Here is an 18,829-nt window from a genome sequence, read left to right on the forward strand (position 1 = left end):
TGAGAAATATAGAAAAGGGAGGGATGGCTTAAAGCATGAGTGTGCAAGGAGCAGCCTACTTACCCCTCTAGAAATAGAATCGATGCAGTAGGTCCTGGAGTGGCCCTCTGGAGAGGGGAAGTAGAAAAATGGGGAGAAGTTGTTGCCTTCTGGGTGGTGTGTGAGATCACAGTTCTAGGTTGGGTCTGTGGGTCAGAGTCATTTGTACCCAGAATCCTTGAAAGCCTTTATCTGTTCCTGCATAATATGGTTCATAAACATGAAGGAATCACAAGTGATGCCTATAGACTTAAAAAGATGTTAACATATATTTCCAGCATTTCCTCGGAGCATAGTGAAGTCTCCTTTGCAGGTTTTTAAACAGAGGTTAGATGGTCATCAGTCAGGGTTACTTTGATTTGGTGCTCCTGCATGGTAGGGGGTTGGACTAGATGGCTCTTGAGGTCTCTTCCAACTCCATGATTCTATGATTTAGCTGAATTTAAAATGTGTTTTCTCCTTTAGAATGATCCAGGAAGAGAAGGAATCAACTGAGCTGCGGGCTGAACAGTTGGAAAGCCGAGTCACCAGCGGTAGCATGGAGGCCTTAAATTTAACACAGCTCCGGAAGAGAGCATCTATTCCTACCTCCCTGACTGCCCTGTCCTTGGCCAGCTCATCTCCTCCTGTCAGTGGTCGCTCCACTCCGAAGCTCAGTTCTCGCAGCGCAGCTCAAGACCTTGATCGAATATGCAGCATGACTCTTGTAAGCAGGAAAGAGAGGAGGGATGATATATTTGCCCAGAAAGACAAGTGGGATGTTCAGTTATATGCTGTGCTCTCTTTTTAAAGTGCTCTCCTTGCTTCCTCTCTTAGCTTCCTGCTGATCTAAGTTGTAGTAAACCTTTTACACTACTAACAGATGGGCCTCTGCCTAATTTTAAGCTAATTTCTGTTCTTTTGTGTTTCATCTTTATCAGCCTAGTGACTTGAGGAAACATCGGAGAAAGTTACTTGTGAGTTTGTTAGTTCCTTCCTTCCTTCCTTCCTTCCTTCCTTCCTTCCTTCCTTCCTTTTTTTTTTTTTTTTTTTGAGTCTGCTCTTGTTTCTTTTCTGTAATCCAGTTGCTAACTGTTTTCTTGCTAAGCCTACAATAACTATGTTAAGCAGTTCTAGTACACTAACATAGTGGAGCTGGCCATAATCTTGAACGCTTCTGTATTTTCAGAAGTGTAGCAACACATGTTGCAAAATATTTATTTGTGTTAGGCAGGGATTCTTAACAAGTTTACAATCTCTAAAAGCAACTAGAACATTTCTGTAGGTTCTGCAACCCAGGGAATTTGACTTTACCTTTGTTAATGTTTCAGAAAGATATTGCTTTCATGTATCTGCTTCCCTTTCCTCATACCTGGTATAAAGCAGTATTCAAATTCTCCTTACAACAGAAAGGGAAAAAATCCATGAGGAAGAATAGACAGGAGGCAAGCTTATTAATTTTTCCCTCTACTCTTAAGGCTAAGGGTAAAATCAAGTTCTCTAGGTTGTAGTCTACCAGTTATCCTCTTCTGTGAAAGACAATTATGCTGATAATATTTTGAGTAAGAGGTATTGCATAGGAAAGTCATATTGTTTCTTCTGACTGTTGGGTCATACATATTTAGACATTTTCAAAAGGGTTGTTCTGGGGGGGGGCGGACTTTTAAAGCTGTCTTCAATCTAGGATGAAGGTCAGTATGCCTCACGTCATTGGAAATAGGTTTGCATGTTTTTTTACTAAGAAGATAAAGTTAAAAGTCCTAATTTTTTTGTGCCCAGAATAAAAATAAATAAAAATATAATGTAGTAGAGGTGTAAATATTTAAAACTAGGATATGAGGAGATGAAAGGGCAAAGATAAGGAGAATGAAATTCTGGAGGGCAAGTTTGAATTTAAAACCTGACTGACAAACACAAATAATGGTTAATAGACAAGAAGATATTGCCAGCCAAACAGTGCTTTTTGTGAGAGATGGACACTTTGTTGTCCTTAGTTTTTTCATCAGTCAGATTGGGCCTCATGTTCCTTCAGGCAGACCACAAAATGGGTGTGCATAAGGTGACTATATAATTGTCATGGGCACCTGATAGGATAATATCAGGTTAAGGATGGAACTGTTGTGTGAGTATTTTCTAGCTCAGGATTCCAAACTTTAGTGGTCAGAGGAACAAGAGATGAATTTGAATTCTAAAATGCATCAAATGAAAGGATACTGTTTTGACTGCTAGTATCTTTATTAGAAATAATAATAATAATAATAATAATAATAATAATAATAATTTATTTATTTATATCCCGCCCCTTGAGGTCAATCGGGGTGGCTAACAGCAATAAAATACAATACATTGTACATCAAAATTCCCTCCCCCCTTAAAAAAATTATTAAATCAGTTATAATTAAAACCAACAAATTAAACAACATTAACACATACACATTATTACAAGACAAAAACAGAACAAAACAAATAAAACAGTAAACTATGGTAGCATTTCCGGGGAGGACCTTGGAGACTCTCATAATAACAATAAGGTTCCTGAGGCTCGGGTTATCTGTTCCGGAAAGGCCTGCCAGAAGAGATCTGTCTTGACAGCCTTTTTAAAGCTGTCTAAAGATGTCAATTGATGGATCTCGTCCGGCAGGTCGTTCTATAATCTGGGGGCGACAACAGAAAAAGCCCTCTGGGAGGTAGCCGAAAGCCTAGATCTTTGAGGCTGTGTGCGGGGAGGATTATATGGGAGGAGGTGGTCCCTGAGATAGTTTGGACCCAAGCTATTTAGGGCTTTAAAGGTGATAACCAACACCTTGTACTGGGCCCGGAAACTAATAGGCAGCCAGTGGAGGGACTTGAATACCGGAGTAATATGGTCCCTCCTCGATGTTCCTGACACTACTCTGGACGCCATGTTCTGCACTAATTGCAGTTTCCGAATCAAGCACAAGGGTAGCCCCATGTAGAGCGCATTACAGAAATCTAGACGTGAGGTTACCAGCGCAACAGTCTCGAGATCCAGTACAACAGTCTCGAGATCCCTTACTTCCAGAAAAGGGCGCAGTTGGCATATCAGCTGAAGCTGATAACAGGCACTCTTGACTGTCGCATTTACCCGATTTATCATCCGGAGCGACGAGTCAAGAAGCACCCCCAGACTGCGAACACAGTCACTAGAGGAGAATGTGACCCCATCCAGGACTGGAGATTGCAACCCAATTCTTGGTTTTGGGGCAGCTACCGTGAGCACCTCTGTCTTGTCCGGATTCAGTTTCAATCTGTTTTTCCTCATCCAGCCCATTACTGCTTGGAGACATTCATTGAGAGAGGAAATGCCATTAGAATTCGAGGCCAACGAACGAGACATGGAGAAATAGATCTGGGTGTCATCAGCGTACTGATAACACTCAGCTCCATAACTTGGCCCTTCAGATGTTATTGGGCTACTAGCTCTTGCGAGTATAAGAAGTGGTAATGCGTTTTGGAAGTTGTCCAAGAAGATCTGAGGCAGGGCTTCCTATGCCTGACTTATGCTATTCCTGGTCAGTACAGAGACTTTGTACTGCCTGACATTTTGAGGGTTGGTTTATATTCCTATTTCCTTCTGTGACCTACACACTTCTTAGTACTTCGGTAGATTATTCCTACATCTCCTGCCCTTCTGCATTCTGTTGTGGGATGGGCAGTTAAAAACACATACAGTTGACCCTTCTTATACACGGAATTTTTATACACGAATTCAGGCATCCACGGTTTGAAAATGTTCATAAAAAGTATAAATTTCAAATGTCAAACCTTGGTTTTCCCATTTTTTATAAGGAACACCATTTTGCTATGCCATTATATTTAATGGGACTTGAGCATACACGGATTTTGTTATACACGAGGGATCTTGGAACCAAATCCCAGCAGATAACAAGGGTCCACTGTATCCTGTTTTTCAGAGTTGCTTTTTTTTTTTTTTTTTGTAAGTGGTTCTTCCAAATATTTGGCCTTTTTTAAAACCAGTGATTCCACTATTTGTGTGGGATTGAGGCTTGATCTATAGGTGCAAGTAAGGAGTAGATATGTTTGCATCTGCAAAATTAATGTCTGTGAACATATATATGACTTCAAAGAAAGAGTTATTTTCATCCATGTTTCTTTTGGCAATTCTTGAGAGGGCAAAAAAGAAAAGCCCTTGAAGACTGGGGAATGGCAAAATTCAAGGAAATGTTCAAGGGGAATTAAGTCTAGCTTTCTTTAATGTTACATGGGAGGATTAGGCTTTCTTTTCTTCTTTTAGTTCTACAAAAAGCATACTTCATGCTGGTCATAGAGGACAACAAAGCTCTCTGTGCAGCATCCATCCTGACTGTATTTTCTGAAGGCTAGACTATAAGAGTGAAGGTGGTGCTGTATGAGCATTGCTATGATCCACCCTTTGCGAAATATGGGTGGGATTAATGCTGCACAGAGAAGTTTATTTCCCACTATGAACAACACTAGTATTTATATCCTAATATTTATTTCCCACTTTATTTCCCACTATGAACAACATTCCCTGTTGTTTTATTTTATGTTATTTTTTAAAAGAAAGGAAACCTTCAAATTCTCATGTAACACTATTCCTTCCCCTTCCCAACAAAATCAATTTCTTCAAATGGGAAGTCGAAGGCTTTCATGGCTGGCATCCATAGTTTTTTGTGTTTTTTTCAGGCTATGTGGCCATATTCTTGAAGAGTTTATTCCTGATGTTTCGCCTGAGGCCTGCCATTAGCAACAGAACAATACACATGCAAATCACTTCTGCCTTCCCAGGTCACACAGTGTATATATATACCCAACTCCTTTCCAGGCAAGCATTCTCTGAAGAGGCTAGCCACAGATGCTGGTGAAATGTCAGGAATAAACTCTTCTAGAACATGGCCACATAGGCCCAAAACCCCACAAAAAACAATTTCTTCAAATGTTTACTGATGCCTCCAGGAAATAGTAGCCTCTCCCCCTTGAATATTTTCAATATTTTTGGGGAGTGGGTGGGTGGAAAGAGAATTTCAACCTGGTTTTTGAAAAACAGCTACCCATTTTGCTTTCAAAATCCACTCTCCAGAGTTCACAGCATAATTGCAGTCTGGCTGGCTATGGTAGTGTGCAATATACCCCTACCATTTCCTGCATGTTTCCACCTGCTTCTTTCCTTTTACCTGTCTTTGTATTCAGCCTTAGTGCCTGCCTGTGATCTGCTCAGTTTAAATGAGTTTGGACACAATTCTTGTTTCAGCAGTGCTGTTCTCCCTCAAGTGTACATGTCCTATGGCCTTTATGGAAGCATGTTTGCTCCTTGTGCTTGGATGCTGTTTGCAGTGTCAGATTCTATTTATTTAAGGAGAATGTGTTAAAGGGGCAGCCAAAACAATTTTTCATTGATTTCCCAGTGTTTGCTTAGCCTGACAAAAATGATGTTGCTACTAACAAGAATCATAATATTTTTCTAAGACAGAAAAGCTAAGGCTATGTTTTATGGGAGAACAAAATATGATTACCACTTAAGCTTCTGTTTGCCTTGACCTATGCATGCATTGGTCTTTAAATCCACTCCTTCAATTGCTTTTGCAAAAGGAGGCTTAAGCAAGGCACATGGTCACCATCAATGCTTGGATTGCACTGATTGGCAGGAAATTGCTTGGCCCCCAACCCAGAGAGTGGAGAACATTTTAAGGGTTCTTCAAGGATGGCCCTTATAACAGTGGGAAGCTACTTTAGAAGTGACAATGCCAGATGGAATTACATGAGATTTCCATCTAAATGATGCCAGCTCTTAACTGCTTTCAGAGATCTGTAGAGTTTGAGCAGTCACACTCAAAGATGGCTTTGGATATATGTTAACTTCAAGCTGGAGCACTGGCCTTGAGTTGGCAGAGGCTGCTCTCTTCATTGTTAAGTGTTGCTGACAGGTTGCAACCTGTCTCCCCCTTCCTGCTGTTATCGGGCTCCATTCCTTCCCATTAGGGCTACTTCACTCCAAATGACACTGGTAATTGCCACTCAGTCATCCAGGCCTTTGGATTAGGGCATGCAGTGAGCAGCAGCCTCCATGACACTCTGAATGCATGTGACCCTGTTCCACCTTCTCCTTTAATTGAACTGGCAGGTGAGCTATGCCAATGGTGAGTGTGTGCTAGAGATGGGAGGGTGGTGTTCAAACAGGGATCTGCAGTCTGACCTCACATTATCTGTTCAGTCACCAGCTGGTCGAGATGAAAGTCGAGAAGATAAAACTACCATAAAATGTGAGACTTCTCCTCCTTCCTCACCCAGGACCCTGCGTCTGGAGAAGCTTGGACATCCTGCTCTAAGTCAGGAGGAAGGCAAGAGGTATAGGGGTGTGGCAAGGGATGAGAGAATGAGCTCTCCCTATTGTAAGTGGCAGATATACTCCATTTCAATAAGCTAAGAGGTGGATCCAATGTTACACAATAGTTCCCCCCAAACTTTCCCATTTTAGTTGGGAGCACAGTGCAGAGGAATGGGAAGTACAAAACCATGTTCTATAGTGTACAATGCTACAGAAGCATTCTGGAGGATGTGCTAAATGCTTATTTTGACTCCCCCTCTGAGGACTGGAACATGAATTGGCACAAGCTGTTAGAAACCTGGATGTGCATATATTTCCATATAACTGAACAGATTATGGATGCCAGTAACTCTTCAGAATCTCCTATAAGAGGATCTGATTTCTTTTTTGTACAGCAAATATTGATGGTACACAATTGCATTGTTAGACCTGATAAGGGCAATGCCTGTCAGATGATGGGAGTTGGTGTGGAAATGTAGCCATAAAATGGATTATAATCAAGTGGGTGGGCAAATACTGAAGTATAGCACTTCTTGCTTTTTGCTTACTAGACATGATGATATGTTTGAGATACTGGTGCATATTTATCTAATGGCTGCTGACCAGTGACATTCCCTATGCCATCAATAGGGAAACTCAAGCTGGCAGGCCTAATCTGGCCTACAAAAGTCTTCAGCCTAGTGTGTGCCACTTCAATAGGTCTGCCTTTTTATTTGACATGATCTTAATCCTCATTGTAATATACCAGATGACAAGGTTTAAACCTTCCCATGCACACTACAGTGGAGATGAAGATCAAGATCCTTAAACCTCACCAATCTGCATGCTATAACAGGGTTGAAAATTATGTGTCCTCTTCTCCTTAGCTGACTGATGTGAATCATCATTTATGAGCAGAGGAAGAGAGTTTAAATTGTGTGTGTGTGTGTGTGTGTGTGTGTGTGTGTGTGTGTGGTGGTCTCTATATGAGACAGTTGGGTATTTGCATTGGGTCATACTCACTGCTGGCGTGCAGTAAAACTTTGTCTGTTTGCCATAAACTGTGTATTCACCTCCCTCTGTTGTCTAACAGTATTTTCCCCTCTCGTGTTGACAACATGGTAAGATAAATAGGCAGCTTAAAAAAGCATAAGATTGTTCAGATGAACAGTTTGTAAAACTGGGAATTTTGACTTCGGATACTTCAGTGTATAACAATGATTTATCTCATTAACTTATACTGAAACGGAACTCTCTTTCCCCCTCACTTTCTTCTCCCCAGTGGTTTATCACAAACTTGGCAATGTCTCTTTCTCTCTCCCCCAAAGAGAGGGCCATTGGATATTCCACTGTGAAAATTACTTGGAACATTTTGGTAAAAGGCAGATACAAGGCTGACTTCAGAGGGGGAATGTTACCTTCAGTTCTTTTTAGATGCTGATAGTATGAATCTCTTGCTTTTTCATTAGTTCTTTGGAGGACCAAGCAAGTAACCCCAGCAGCAGTAATAGCAGTCAGGACTCTCTGCACAAGGGCTCCAAGAGGAAAGGCATAAAATCTTCTATTGGACGCTTATTTGGAAAAAAAGAAAAAGGCCGCTTGATCCAGCTGAGCAGAGAAGGTGCTACTGGGCAAGGTCTCTGATGCTCTATTCTCCTTCTAAATCTCATGTCATAGGGCGATATCTGGCCCTTATGGGTTTCCCGGGTGTTCATATTCTCTTCCCCATAACTCCATCACATATCAGTTACCTTCTCCTAAATCTTAGTTACTGATAGTAAGAGTTGTAAGCTAAAATTTTGTTTCCACTTTTTTGCTTTTGGCCTCACCCATCACTGGAATGCAGTCCCTGATATGTGTCTGAAATTGAATTTGGATATTAGGCTTAAAGAGATTATCTATCCTTTCTATAAAGCTGGAGTAAGCAAAGCTTGACCTTCCAAATGTTGCTGCAATGCAAATTCTAGCATTTCTGACAACTAGCTTAGGGCTGATGGGAACTGCAACAATTTCTGGAGGGTGACTGGTTACCCCTGCTCTAGAAGATCCTTTCATACTGTGATGATAAGTTTTTTGATCTTTGAAAAAAATGTAGAAGTCAATAAGATCGGTACTCAAGATTTCAGTGAAATCTGTTTTTCTCATTTTCTGAAGAGTTTTGATACAGTTGTTGAACATGTTTACATAAGGCCCATGCAGGCTCTTTATAAATAACACAGAACAAAGGGGAAGGGACAAAAAAGGAATTGTTGAATTAAGGTGCTTGGAGAATGGAGATGAGAAGCAGGTCAACACAGAGTTGTAACAGAAGTCCACTGAAACCAAATAATGCAATCCAAAATAATTTAGACTGCTTAAACAATGTGGAAATCATTGGAATTGTAGCAACTCAAGTGAATTCGAAGGAAGGATTTAATTTAAGAATTTGAAATGAGAAGTTGGGAAAAGCACTGAATCATCAGTGAACAGTTGATGATTGATGGAAACAGTTTGGAATATAGTGAACAACATAGTTGAAAGCACAGAAATAGAAACAGGTGAAGCAGTGAAAGGTTGAATTTGATGAGCATGCTGCTTCATTCAGCTAGTTCACTTAAATTGAAGTATCAGAAATAGAAAAAGTAGCTCATTTTTTTCTGTTGTGATTCTTGGCTCTTGATTCTTGTATATCTGATAAACTTACAATTATAATCTACCTGCTTATGGACCTAAATTTTATGGGGAACAAATACTACTTCATTCAGCAGAGTGAGCTAGACAAAAACAAACAACGAAACAAACAAAACCCACAGAGCATGAAGATACATAAAGCCAGAAGAAGGCAATACTCAAACCTGAAATGGCATAGCTTTAGCAATTAAAGAAAAAAAAAAAGGAGAATTAAGCATGGATGCTCTAGCTATGTGAAGGCAGTGCTTTCTTTTTTTTTTTTTGGGGGGGGGGTTCCTTCCTGTGTATTGTTTTTACTTTTTCAGTAAAATGTCAGCTGTTTTCATATGAGAACAAGTGAGGTGATAGAAGTGGGGCTGTGACTGGTGACAGCCTAAATAGGTAGTAATGATGCTGGGAAAGTCTGGGACAGTATACCATGATTCTTGACAACAGTCATGCAGTGAACTGAAAGAACCCATTGAAAGACCCAGAGGTTAGACAGAAAAGTTGCTGTGATAAGATAAACAGGTTTAAGGACAAAGTAAGCTTAGCTATGAAGGGACATTTGAAAGAGGTACATGACAAGGCTGTGAATTGTATAGGTTAGCAGTAGTTGACTGCATTCATTTTGTACCCTGCCTTTCTCCCAATATGAGATGCACATTGGATCACATTGTTTAAAACAAAATGCAGCTACAGATACATTTGCTATTATACACAATAACATCTACAAGTGTATATGCATTTGCATAAGGATCACTGTGAATTCAGAGGATACTGACAAAGTTTTTAGTATGGTTGCAAGTCTGAAAATCTGGTTAGATAATTTGGGTTATTTTCAGATTTAAGGTTTCTTCTATATGGGTTTAGTCTTTGTAAGTCATTAGACCAGGGAGCTCTTGTTTAATTATTTGCTGTGTTTCTCAGTTATATTAGCAGATTCAGAGATCAACATACAGGATTCTCTTGGTCTTGGCAAGCTAGGTGCTCAAGCAGAGAAAGATCGCCGGCTCAAAAAAAAGTGAGCATATCTTCTTTAAGATTCCCTATAAATATATATATTTGTATTTATGTATTTATTTTATTTGGCTACACTGGTCACAGAATTTTTACAGGTTGTAATGTAGGGAATTCAGAGAAGTATTCTAGGGAAAATCCTCATTTCATATGGAACACTAGCAAGGTTTATTGGATCTAACCACCCATAAGACATTGACAAGTTCCTTTCTTCCAGTTGTAAATTGTGTAACATCTTTGGGAGATCAAATCGGGTACAGGCTGAGTATCCCTTATCATGAAGTCCAAAATCCAAAATTGTCCAGTGGCTGAGATAGTGACACCTTTGCTTTCTGAGGCTTTAGTGTACACAAAGTTTATTTAATGCACAAAATTATTAAAAATATGTATAAAATTACAATCAGGCTATGTGTATAAGGTATATACAAAACATGCATGATTCATGTTTAGATTTGGGTCCCATCTCAAAGATACCTCATTATGTATATGCAAATATTCCAACATCTGAAAAATCCAAAATCCAGGACACTTCTGGTCCAAAGCATTTTGGAAAAGTGACACTCAGACCATACTCTCCTTCCTACTGAGGAAACTCTGCTGCAGAAGAGCTCCAGGGATCATTATACTTGTACAGAGATACAAATGGAAGGTTAACTTGAATAGAATATTTGGAGGACATAGAGGGATTCCCCAAACTACACATTCTCTACCTTTTCAGTAATGTCCTCTATATATAGTAGAATTTCTTAAGGGTACGTTTATCACTTTACAGATGACCAAGCCAGGCTTCTTCTAGAATGGCTTTGAGGAACTTCCCAAGAAATAAAAATAATGGATTTTTTTTTTTACTTTTAAGTGCTGTACTTGTACACTTTGACTCAGACAACTACACAGTGTTCTATTCAGGAAATGAAATACATGAAGGAACAGGGTGGCACTCATACTAAGGAGAGATGTGGCAAAAGCAGCAAAGGGATGTAATGCCAAATCAGACTGAATCATCTCAGTAAGGCTCCATGGAAAGCCTATGAAAATTACCATAACTCAAGGATATGCACCAACCACAGATGCAAAAGAGGAAGAAATAGTGAGATTTTACAAAGGAGTCCAGGAAAAAATTGACAACACATCAACACAGGATGTTATCTAATCAAAGGTAACTGGAATGCCAATGTTGGAAGCAAAGAGGAATCAAAAACAGTAGGCAGATTCAGATTAGGCAAAAGAAATGAAGCAGGTGAGTGTCTGATAGATTTCTGTGAAGCCATCAATCTATTCATTGCAAACACCTTTTTCATACAGCCAAAGCGAAGGCTATATACACCATCAGATGGACAACACAAAAACCAAAAAGATTATACAGTGCGCCCTTGGCTTACGTGGAGGATCGGTTCCGGACTCCCCCACGTAAGCCAAATATTCCATATGCTCGAGCCCCATTCAAGTGAATGGGGCACGTGCACGTGGCACACGCACCATTCATTCGAATGGGATGCGCCACCCTGCGTGCCCCATGCACTCCTGCATGGCTCTACGTAGCTTTTCCCATAAGCTCAAAGCTGCGTATAGCATGCCCGCGTATAACGTGGGCACACTGTATAATCAGAAGCAAAAGATGGAGAAGCACCGTTTGGGTGGCCAAGACTAGACCAGGTGCTGACTGTGGCACAGATCATGAATTACTTATTTCAAAAATAAAAGTAAGAAAAGAACAAAAACAGTGATCATACCAACATATGATCTAAACAATATTTTAGCATAATTTATTGTCAATATAAAGAACAGATTTGAACTACTATGAACAATAGACTGGGAACCAGAAGAACGATGGTCAGAAGCAAGGGACTTATAAAAGAAAAATGCAGACAGACACTTACAGTAATCAAAAAGAAAGAGAAGAAACCATGGATGTCAGATAAAATGCTACAAGCAGTAAAAGAAAGAAAAGAAGCAAAACAAAAGGGAGACAGGAACAAACGCAGAATCATGAATGCTACAGCTCAACAAATGATGCAAATAGATAAAGAGAAAAACTACAACGATCAATGCAGAGAGATAGAGGACAACAACAAAAAGAGAAGAATAAGATCTATTCGTTAAGATCCAGGAAATCAAAGGGAAATTCAAACCAAGGGCTGGGACGCTCTATGGCAATAAAAACAACATAATTCAAGATTAGGAAAGAATAAAAAGATGCTGGATGCAGTACATAGAAGAGCTATATAAAAGAGATAACAAAATGAATGACACATGGATCAAAGAGTCATATGAAGATGACCCCCAAATTCTAAAAACAGAGGTGGAAGCAATTAGAGAAATGGGAAAAAATAAATCACCATGAACAGATGATATTCCAGTTGCTTCCATCCAAAGTAACAGAATCAACACCAGTGCTAACAAACATATGTAAACACATATGGAAAACAAAATGATTGCCAACAGATTGGAAATGATCAATATACATCCCCATCCACACAAAAGGGGATACAAGACTGCCGCAATTATAAGACCATGGCTCTAATCTCTCATACAAGCAAAATCATGCTCAAAATTCTGTAACATAGACTCCAACCATACGTGGAGAGAGAAATCCCAGAGGTAAAGCAGGATTCAGGAAAGGAAGAGGCACTGGGTACCACATTGCAAACATATGATGGCTAATGGAGCTCACCAAGGAATTCCAAATGAAAATCAGCATGTGCTTTATAGACTATAGCAAGGCCTTTGACTGCATAGATCACAAAAGACTATGGAACACCCTTAAAAACATAGGAGTGCCAACACATCTGATAGTCCTACTGAGGAATCTTTACTCAAGACAGGAGGCCATTGTCAGGACAGAACACGGAGAAACAAAATGGTTCCCAATTGGCAAAGGGGTCACACTAGGCTGCATTCTCTCACCCTATCGGTTCAACCTGTGTGCAGAACATATACAAAAAGTAGGATTGGGCACAGAAGAAGGAAGAGTGCAAATAGGAAGAAGGCATTTCAACAATCTAATACATGCAGATGACACCATACTACTAGCTGAAAACATTATATACTTGGCACAGCTACTAAGGAAGATCAAGGAGGAAAGTGCAAAGGCAGGCTTATTGTTGAACATAAAGAAAACAAAAATAATGGCCACAGAGAATTTACACAGATTCAACCTAGACAGTGAGGAAGTAAAAATAGTAAAAGAATGTTCGTACCTGGGATCAAATATTGACCAGAGTGGGGACTGTAGTCAAGTAATCATAGGAAGACTAAGGCCCCATACAGACTGGCAGTTTACGCCGATCTGTATGTGGACTAGGGTTCGGCATCCACATGGCAGAGAAACCTAGTCCACTGCCCAGGCGCCATCATAAATGAATGGAGCACACACCCACTGTACCAATGCAAGCGCAAGCCCCATTATATTGAATGGGGCTCGAGCTTACGCGGGATTTGCCTTACGCGGGAGGGGTCCGGATCACCTGTGTAAGGCAAGGCTCCACTGTACAAGCCATTGCATTCCCTATTACCATATAAGGATCAGGATACGAAGAGAATGAATACATTTGAGATGTGGTGCTGGAGAAGTGTGCTGAGGTTACCATGGACAGCCAAAAAGTGAAACAAACGGAGCATATCAAACCAGAAATCTCTCTGGAAGTCAAAATAACTAGACTGTGGCTGTCATACTTTGGCCACTTCATGAGAAGGCATGACTCATTGGAAAAAATAATAATGCTAGAAAAGATGGAGGGAAGCAGAAAGAGAAGAAAGCCACATGGTAGATGGGTGGACTCTATAAAGGAGGTCATAGGTATGACTTTGCAGGACCTGAGTAGAGCAGTGGTGCATAGGGAGTCTTGGAGATGTCTCATCCACAGAACCGCCATGGTCAAGATCTACTTAAGGGTGGATAACAACAATAACAACAACAACTTGTATTAAACTAAGAAAGAACTAGACACCCAAGTGCAATATGTGACACCCAAAGGATATGCCAAAACCTCTGTTGGTAAACATGTTGGAAAAGATTTTATTTTTTTAAATTTTTAAAAATAATATTCTTTATTAAATTTTACAAAGAATAAAAATAAAATCCATACATCCTCCAGTCCATGAGTCTTCATATTGGAATTATATAAACAAATAAGAAAGTTTCCATCCCAACTGGATTCTGGGACCCAGGTCTATCTTCCAAGTCTGTCGTCTAGGTCTGAGCCTAATTGATGATTGTCTAATTTGACATCTTGCATTTTGTCTTGTTGTCTCATTTTGGTTTATCAAGTCGTAACATAAACTTCAATTTTCTCACCCTCACATCAAAATTTTCGGATATATTTCTCCTTAATTTTATAAAATCATAGAATTTGAGAAAATTTTATAATACAATACAATTTAACTGATTACAACACTTTTATATATGTGGGATCCTCTCTCTTACTAAAAATTAACAAAAATTGGCATTCCAGTGAGTCAAACACACGTCTAACAGTTCCCTATGATTAGAATCGAAAAAGGAAAGGAGAATTAGGAAGCTTATAAACATGGTTCTATCCTGTAGTTACCAATAAAAACTGTCCAAATGTGAGAGATGTCATATTTTTCAAATATCAATTAGCGTTAAATTAACTTTCCATTCTCTTTCTAAATTCTGCAAAACCTTACCCCATGTCTCCTTCCTTTTTCTTCGGTCCTGATTTTGAGCTAAACACGAGATTCTGTCCAGTTCTCTGTACTCGTTTACTTTAAACATCCAGCTCTCCCATGATGGAATTCTACTAGATTAAAAATTAAATTAAATTATGGAAATTATGGAAAAAGATTTTAAAGAACATCTTAGATTATGGATGGCACCACTGTTGCTCTCATATTCTTGCTCCATTCACAATATGGTTCTTGTTAAAAATTAGTTGCTGAGCACTAAATCCAGAATGTTATTTATAGCACAGTGTCCTTTGTCCATGCTGTGGATGTGGAATACGCTTGCTAGAAAAATCTTTTAAAAGTAGTTAATTTTCTTTTTTCTTTTTTCTTATTTAATGCAAATGGCTTTGGATCAGCACTGTAGCACTGGCTGTAAACTGGTGGAATCCGTTGTTAGCAAAGAAATCATTGTATTATTGCTTATTCTTCCAGACATGAGCTTTTGGAAGAGGCTCGAAGAAAAGGCATCCCCTTTGCTCAATGGGATGGCCCAACTGTAGTCTCCTGGCTGGAGGTAAGTCGGTCTCAAAACTTTCAGTTTTTTAGTTTCAGTTTAGTAGAATTCAAAGATATAGCCATGTTAGTCTGTAGAATAGGTATGTAGAGAGAGATTGTAGCACCTTTGAGACTAACTGAAAGAAAGAAGTTGGCAGCATGAGCTTTCGTGGACTAAAGTCTACTTTCTCAGATGCATTTGGTGCTTCAAAGGAAGTAGATCTTAGTCTATGAAAGCTCATGCTACTACCTTCTTTCTTTCAGCTGGTATCCAGTAGGTCAGGGATGGGCAACTGCCAGGGATTGCACACAGTTTATCAGATGTGGTGACAGTTTCACTACTTGGATCTCTGTGTGCTGTTTTAGATCCAGGGAATGCCTTTGTTAAAAAAATGAAGTAAAGTGGAACTCAGATTCTGGTTTATTTCCTTCTTAAATCACTGGTAAGCATGCTCTGAAGTTTGGAGAGCTGCATCCTTCCATTCTGGCCTCCAGTGGTCAATTTGGTGGTCCAGAATTGGCATTTCATAACTTTTAAATTTTCAAAAGTAATATTATCTGACAAGGTTTTCTGAATGAAACAATATGGAAATAAGTTCTTGCAGTTTCTTTAGTACTGTGCAATTCATATAAAATATATCTTTTAATTAACTTCATTAGAGGTAAATATCAACAGTACAATATTATACTCTTATATTACAGTATAATATTATACTCTCTTGTGTATGTGTGTGCGTGTGTCTTTGTATGTAGTTTTGCGGAGTTGGCAAAGGGAAGCCTCATCTTGCTTTCATCTGACACAGCTCTTATATTTAAAACAGCATTTTCTCAGTATTATGTAAAGAGTTAAATAATAGCCCCTTGCCCAAGTTCCCATCTATACTATCAAATAAGATTCCAATTACTTACCTATTTCTTCATTATATTTATTCATTTAGTTGCCCAGACATTGCAAAAGTCTGCCGGAAAGTGTGGAGGGGGGTCAGGGTGAGAGCTTAGTTCATCTATGGAGAATCTAAAAAAGTCATGACCTCCTCCACTTTCCCCGCCCTAGAAGGGAAGTGCCAAAAAGCTCTTGAGAACCAGAGAAATCAGATCCCTGACTCCCCTGTAATCTTCCTACCCCAGTGGAGACGTTCCAAAGAACCACTGTTCCAGCAGAGAGGACAGAGTGGATTGGAACATATTGCAGCTTCTCCTGACCCCTTCCACTCTTCCTGCCCTGGCAGGGAAATGTCAAAAAGCCACTCTTGTGGTGGGGAGAGCAGACGAGATTTTGCACCTTTTCCTGACCCCCTCTAATCCCCCCACTCCAGCAGGGAAGCACCACAGAGCAGCCTCCACCACAGGGAGAGCAGAGTGGATTGGGCTTTCTTCAGCTCCTCCTGACCCTCTCTCCACTGTGGTGGAGAAGCCTTTAAAAGAGCTGTGGGAGAGAGACCACAGCCATAGTTTTCCTCAGGCTCTTGCAGTATAGACTAAGCTCTCAGACTGACGGAGCTTAATCTGTGCCAAGAAAGCTTGAAAGAAGGACCCATCCCCTCTGTTCTCCCCATCAGGGAAACCCCAAAGAGCCACCACTGTCACTATTTTTTCCAATGGACATTTACAAAAGACCACTGCCACTATTTTTTCAAGTGGACATTTACAAAAGGACAGAAACAGCACTGTGGTGGACAGAAGTGCCACACTGACTGTGTATAATGTTTGGGTCTATATTTTGGCATAAATATTTGCAGATGACACCAAATTAGGAAGAACTGCAGAGAGATTTTGTCAAAATGCTTTTATGTTTTTTAAGGGCAGAGTGGTAATATTTTATAATAGACTGGTTTCCAAAAGTATGATCATTACTGTCACAGACAGGTTGGATGTGTTTTGATATGGCTGACATAGGATACTTATTGGATAATATTCATGATAATAATGTACTTCTTGTATGATTAAAATTTAGATTTGATGTTTGGATTTGGTTTAAAGTGTTATTTGTTTTAATTCATGAAAGGATAGGTGGGCATCTATCTACATGGTCTTATCTAGTTTTTCAAGTAGGAAAAAATGGCAGGAATGGTGTGTGTGAAGCTAATTAGATGAAAATGCTTTTTGTTTCGTCCATTTCAGTTTCAACATTTTACTTGCATAGGACTACTGGAGACAGCTGCAAATAGCAAGATGTGTTTTTTTTTTCTTGTCATAAAACTGCATTTCTTTTTTGTATTAGGTTTTTAATTTATTAAACTAGCAATGTCATATACATTACTGGGCTACTACCGTGGTAGGGAGATATCAGTATTCATTTCTCCCCAACTTAACTAAAGGTCTGTGAGCATCTAAACTATCTGGTTTAAGAAAGTTGAAGGATTTTGTCTCTCATCCAAAACTATAGCTAACATGTCTAGAGATGTAAACACAAATTCATCTGTAACCTCTTATGTTGTAGCTTTGGGTGGGTATGCCTGCCTGGTATGTCGCAGCATGCAGAGCAAATGTGAAGAGTGGTGCTATAATGTCTGCCTTGTCAGATACAGAGATACAAAGAGAGATTGGCATTAGCAATGCACTTCACCGATTAAAACTGCGCCTTGCAATTCAAGAAATGGTGTCGCTAACAAGCCCGTCAGCTCCACCCACCTCAAGGACAGTAAGTACTTCGTGTGATTAGTAAACTAGTCTTTCCAGCCTTATTTAATGTTAAGACTGCAATTTGTACTCTACACTCATGAGGAAGAACAGAACCCAAACCCAGAAATTTTTGAAGAAACACACAAGTGCAGGTTTGAACTCAAAAGCAGAGTTCTGTACAGCACTTCATTCTCCATGTATCTCTCAGAAAATATGGAAAGTTGTATTCCTCAGGTGAAGTCCAAAACTGATCGAAGTAAATTTAGAGGCTTATCACATGAAGCTCCACTCCTACTACAGTTGTGTTATTTGCAAAAATGATTTTTAATTGGGATTACTCTCTTTCCTTTGCACTTTCGGAACCATTTGGGAGTACAGCATCTGTTTGTGCTAAAACTGTACCACACACAGCGTTTGGGAATGCCCACACACTGTCTTCTCCAAGACATTATTCCTGACCCTTTTCATTGTTGACACATGTACACACATACACACACAGATGCCTCCCACTAACATGTGTCATAGTGTTGGAGAGACAGATAGTCTGTTGCTCTTCTGCTTCAGCTGCAGGTGTTGCCTTTCCTAAAACCACCCTCCTCTCAAATTTTAATCTTTAATAATCTTAATCTGATCACAGTGAAGGAGTGAGGACTGCCCTGGACAGTCTGCAGTGCCACTGGGGCTTAACACTCACCTATCCTCTCCACACCCCTGTCACGAGAGCTTCCCCTAAGCCTCAGAGGAACTTGCCAGGTCATAGCCCTGCCTCTTCGATGGCTTCTTGCTTTGCTCATAGGTTTGCTCTGGGTGGGCAACAATGGGCCCTGGTATGCTTGGCCAAAGAGAAAAGGGCTGACCTTGGGACCTGAATGCTGCCATCTGAGTCCCATTGCTGGGCCATTCGAAGCTGCCACCATTTGTAGGAACAATCAAGTGAGTTAAATGTTGAATAAAGAGACTCTTTCTTCCCTGATCTCTATTATGTTTCCCCACCCAAAGCATGCCTGCTAGGCTGCCCTCAGACCACCAAAA

General features: G+C 39.9%; 1 protein-coding gene across 13 annotated transcripts in view; it reads left to right on the top strand.

The window, feature by feature from the left end:
• Positions 1-18,829, top strand: part of PPFIA4 (PPFI scaffold protein A4) — a 186,797-nt gene that overhangs the window by 135,120 nt on the left and 32,848 nt on the right. For 12 of the 13 annotated variants that reach the window (XR_016280398.1, XM_089514242.1, XM_089514244.1 and 9 more), the window contains 7 exons: positions 505-745; positions 960-995; positions 6,233-6,366; positions 7,795-7,961; positions 9,905-9,998; positions 15,113-15,194; positions 17,616-17,816. Coding sequence is in view for 12 of the 13 variants with exons in the window: in XM_089514242.1 (XP_089370368.1) it covers positions 505-745; positions 960-995; positions 6,233-6,366; positions 7,795-7,961; positions 9,905-9,998; positions 15,113-15,194; positions 17,616-17,816 (955 nt within the window). In the remaining variant the exon portion in view is untranslated. The remainder of the gene's footprint in view (positions 1-504; positions 746-959; positions 996-6,232; positions 6,367-7,794; positions 7,962-9,904; positions 9,999-15,112; positions 15,195-17,615; positions 17,817-18,829) is intronic. The other variant, XM_089514250.1, reaches the window with a different exon arrangement.

This window comes from Sceloporus occidentalis, unplaced genomic scaffold, assembly GCF_023333645.1.
Source record: "Sceloporus occidentalis isolate IW3139 unplaced genomic scaffold, rSceOcc1.0.p SCAF_3, whole genome shotgun sequence".
Taxonomy (NCBI): Eukaryota; Metazoa; Chordata; class Lepidosauria; order Squamata; family Phrynosomatidae; genus Sceloporus; species Sceloporus occidentalis.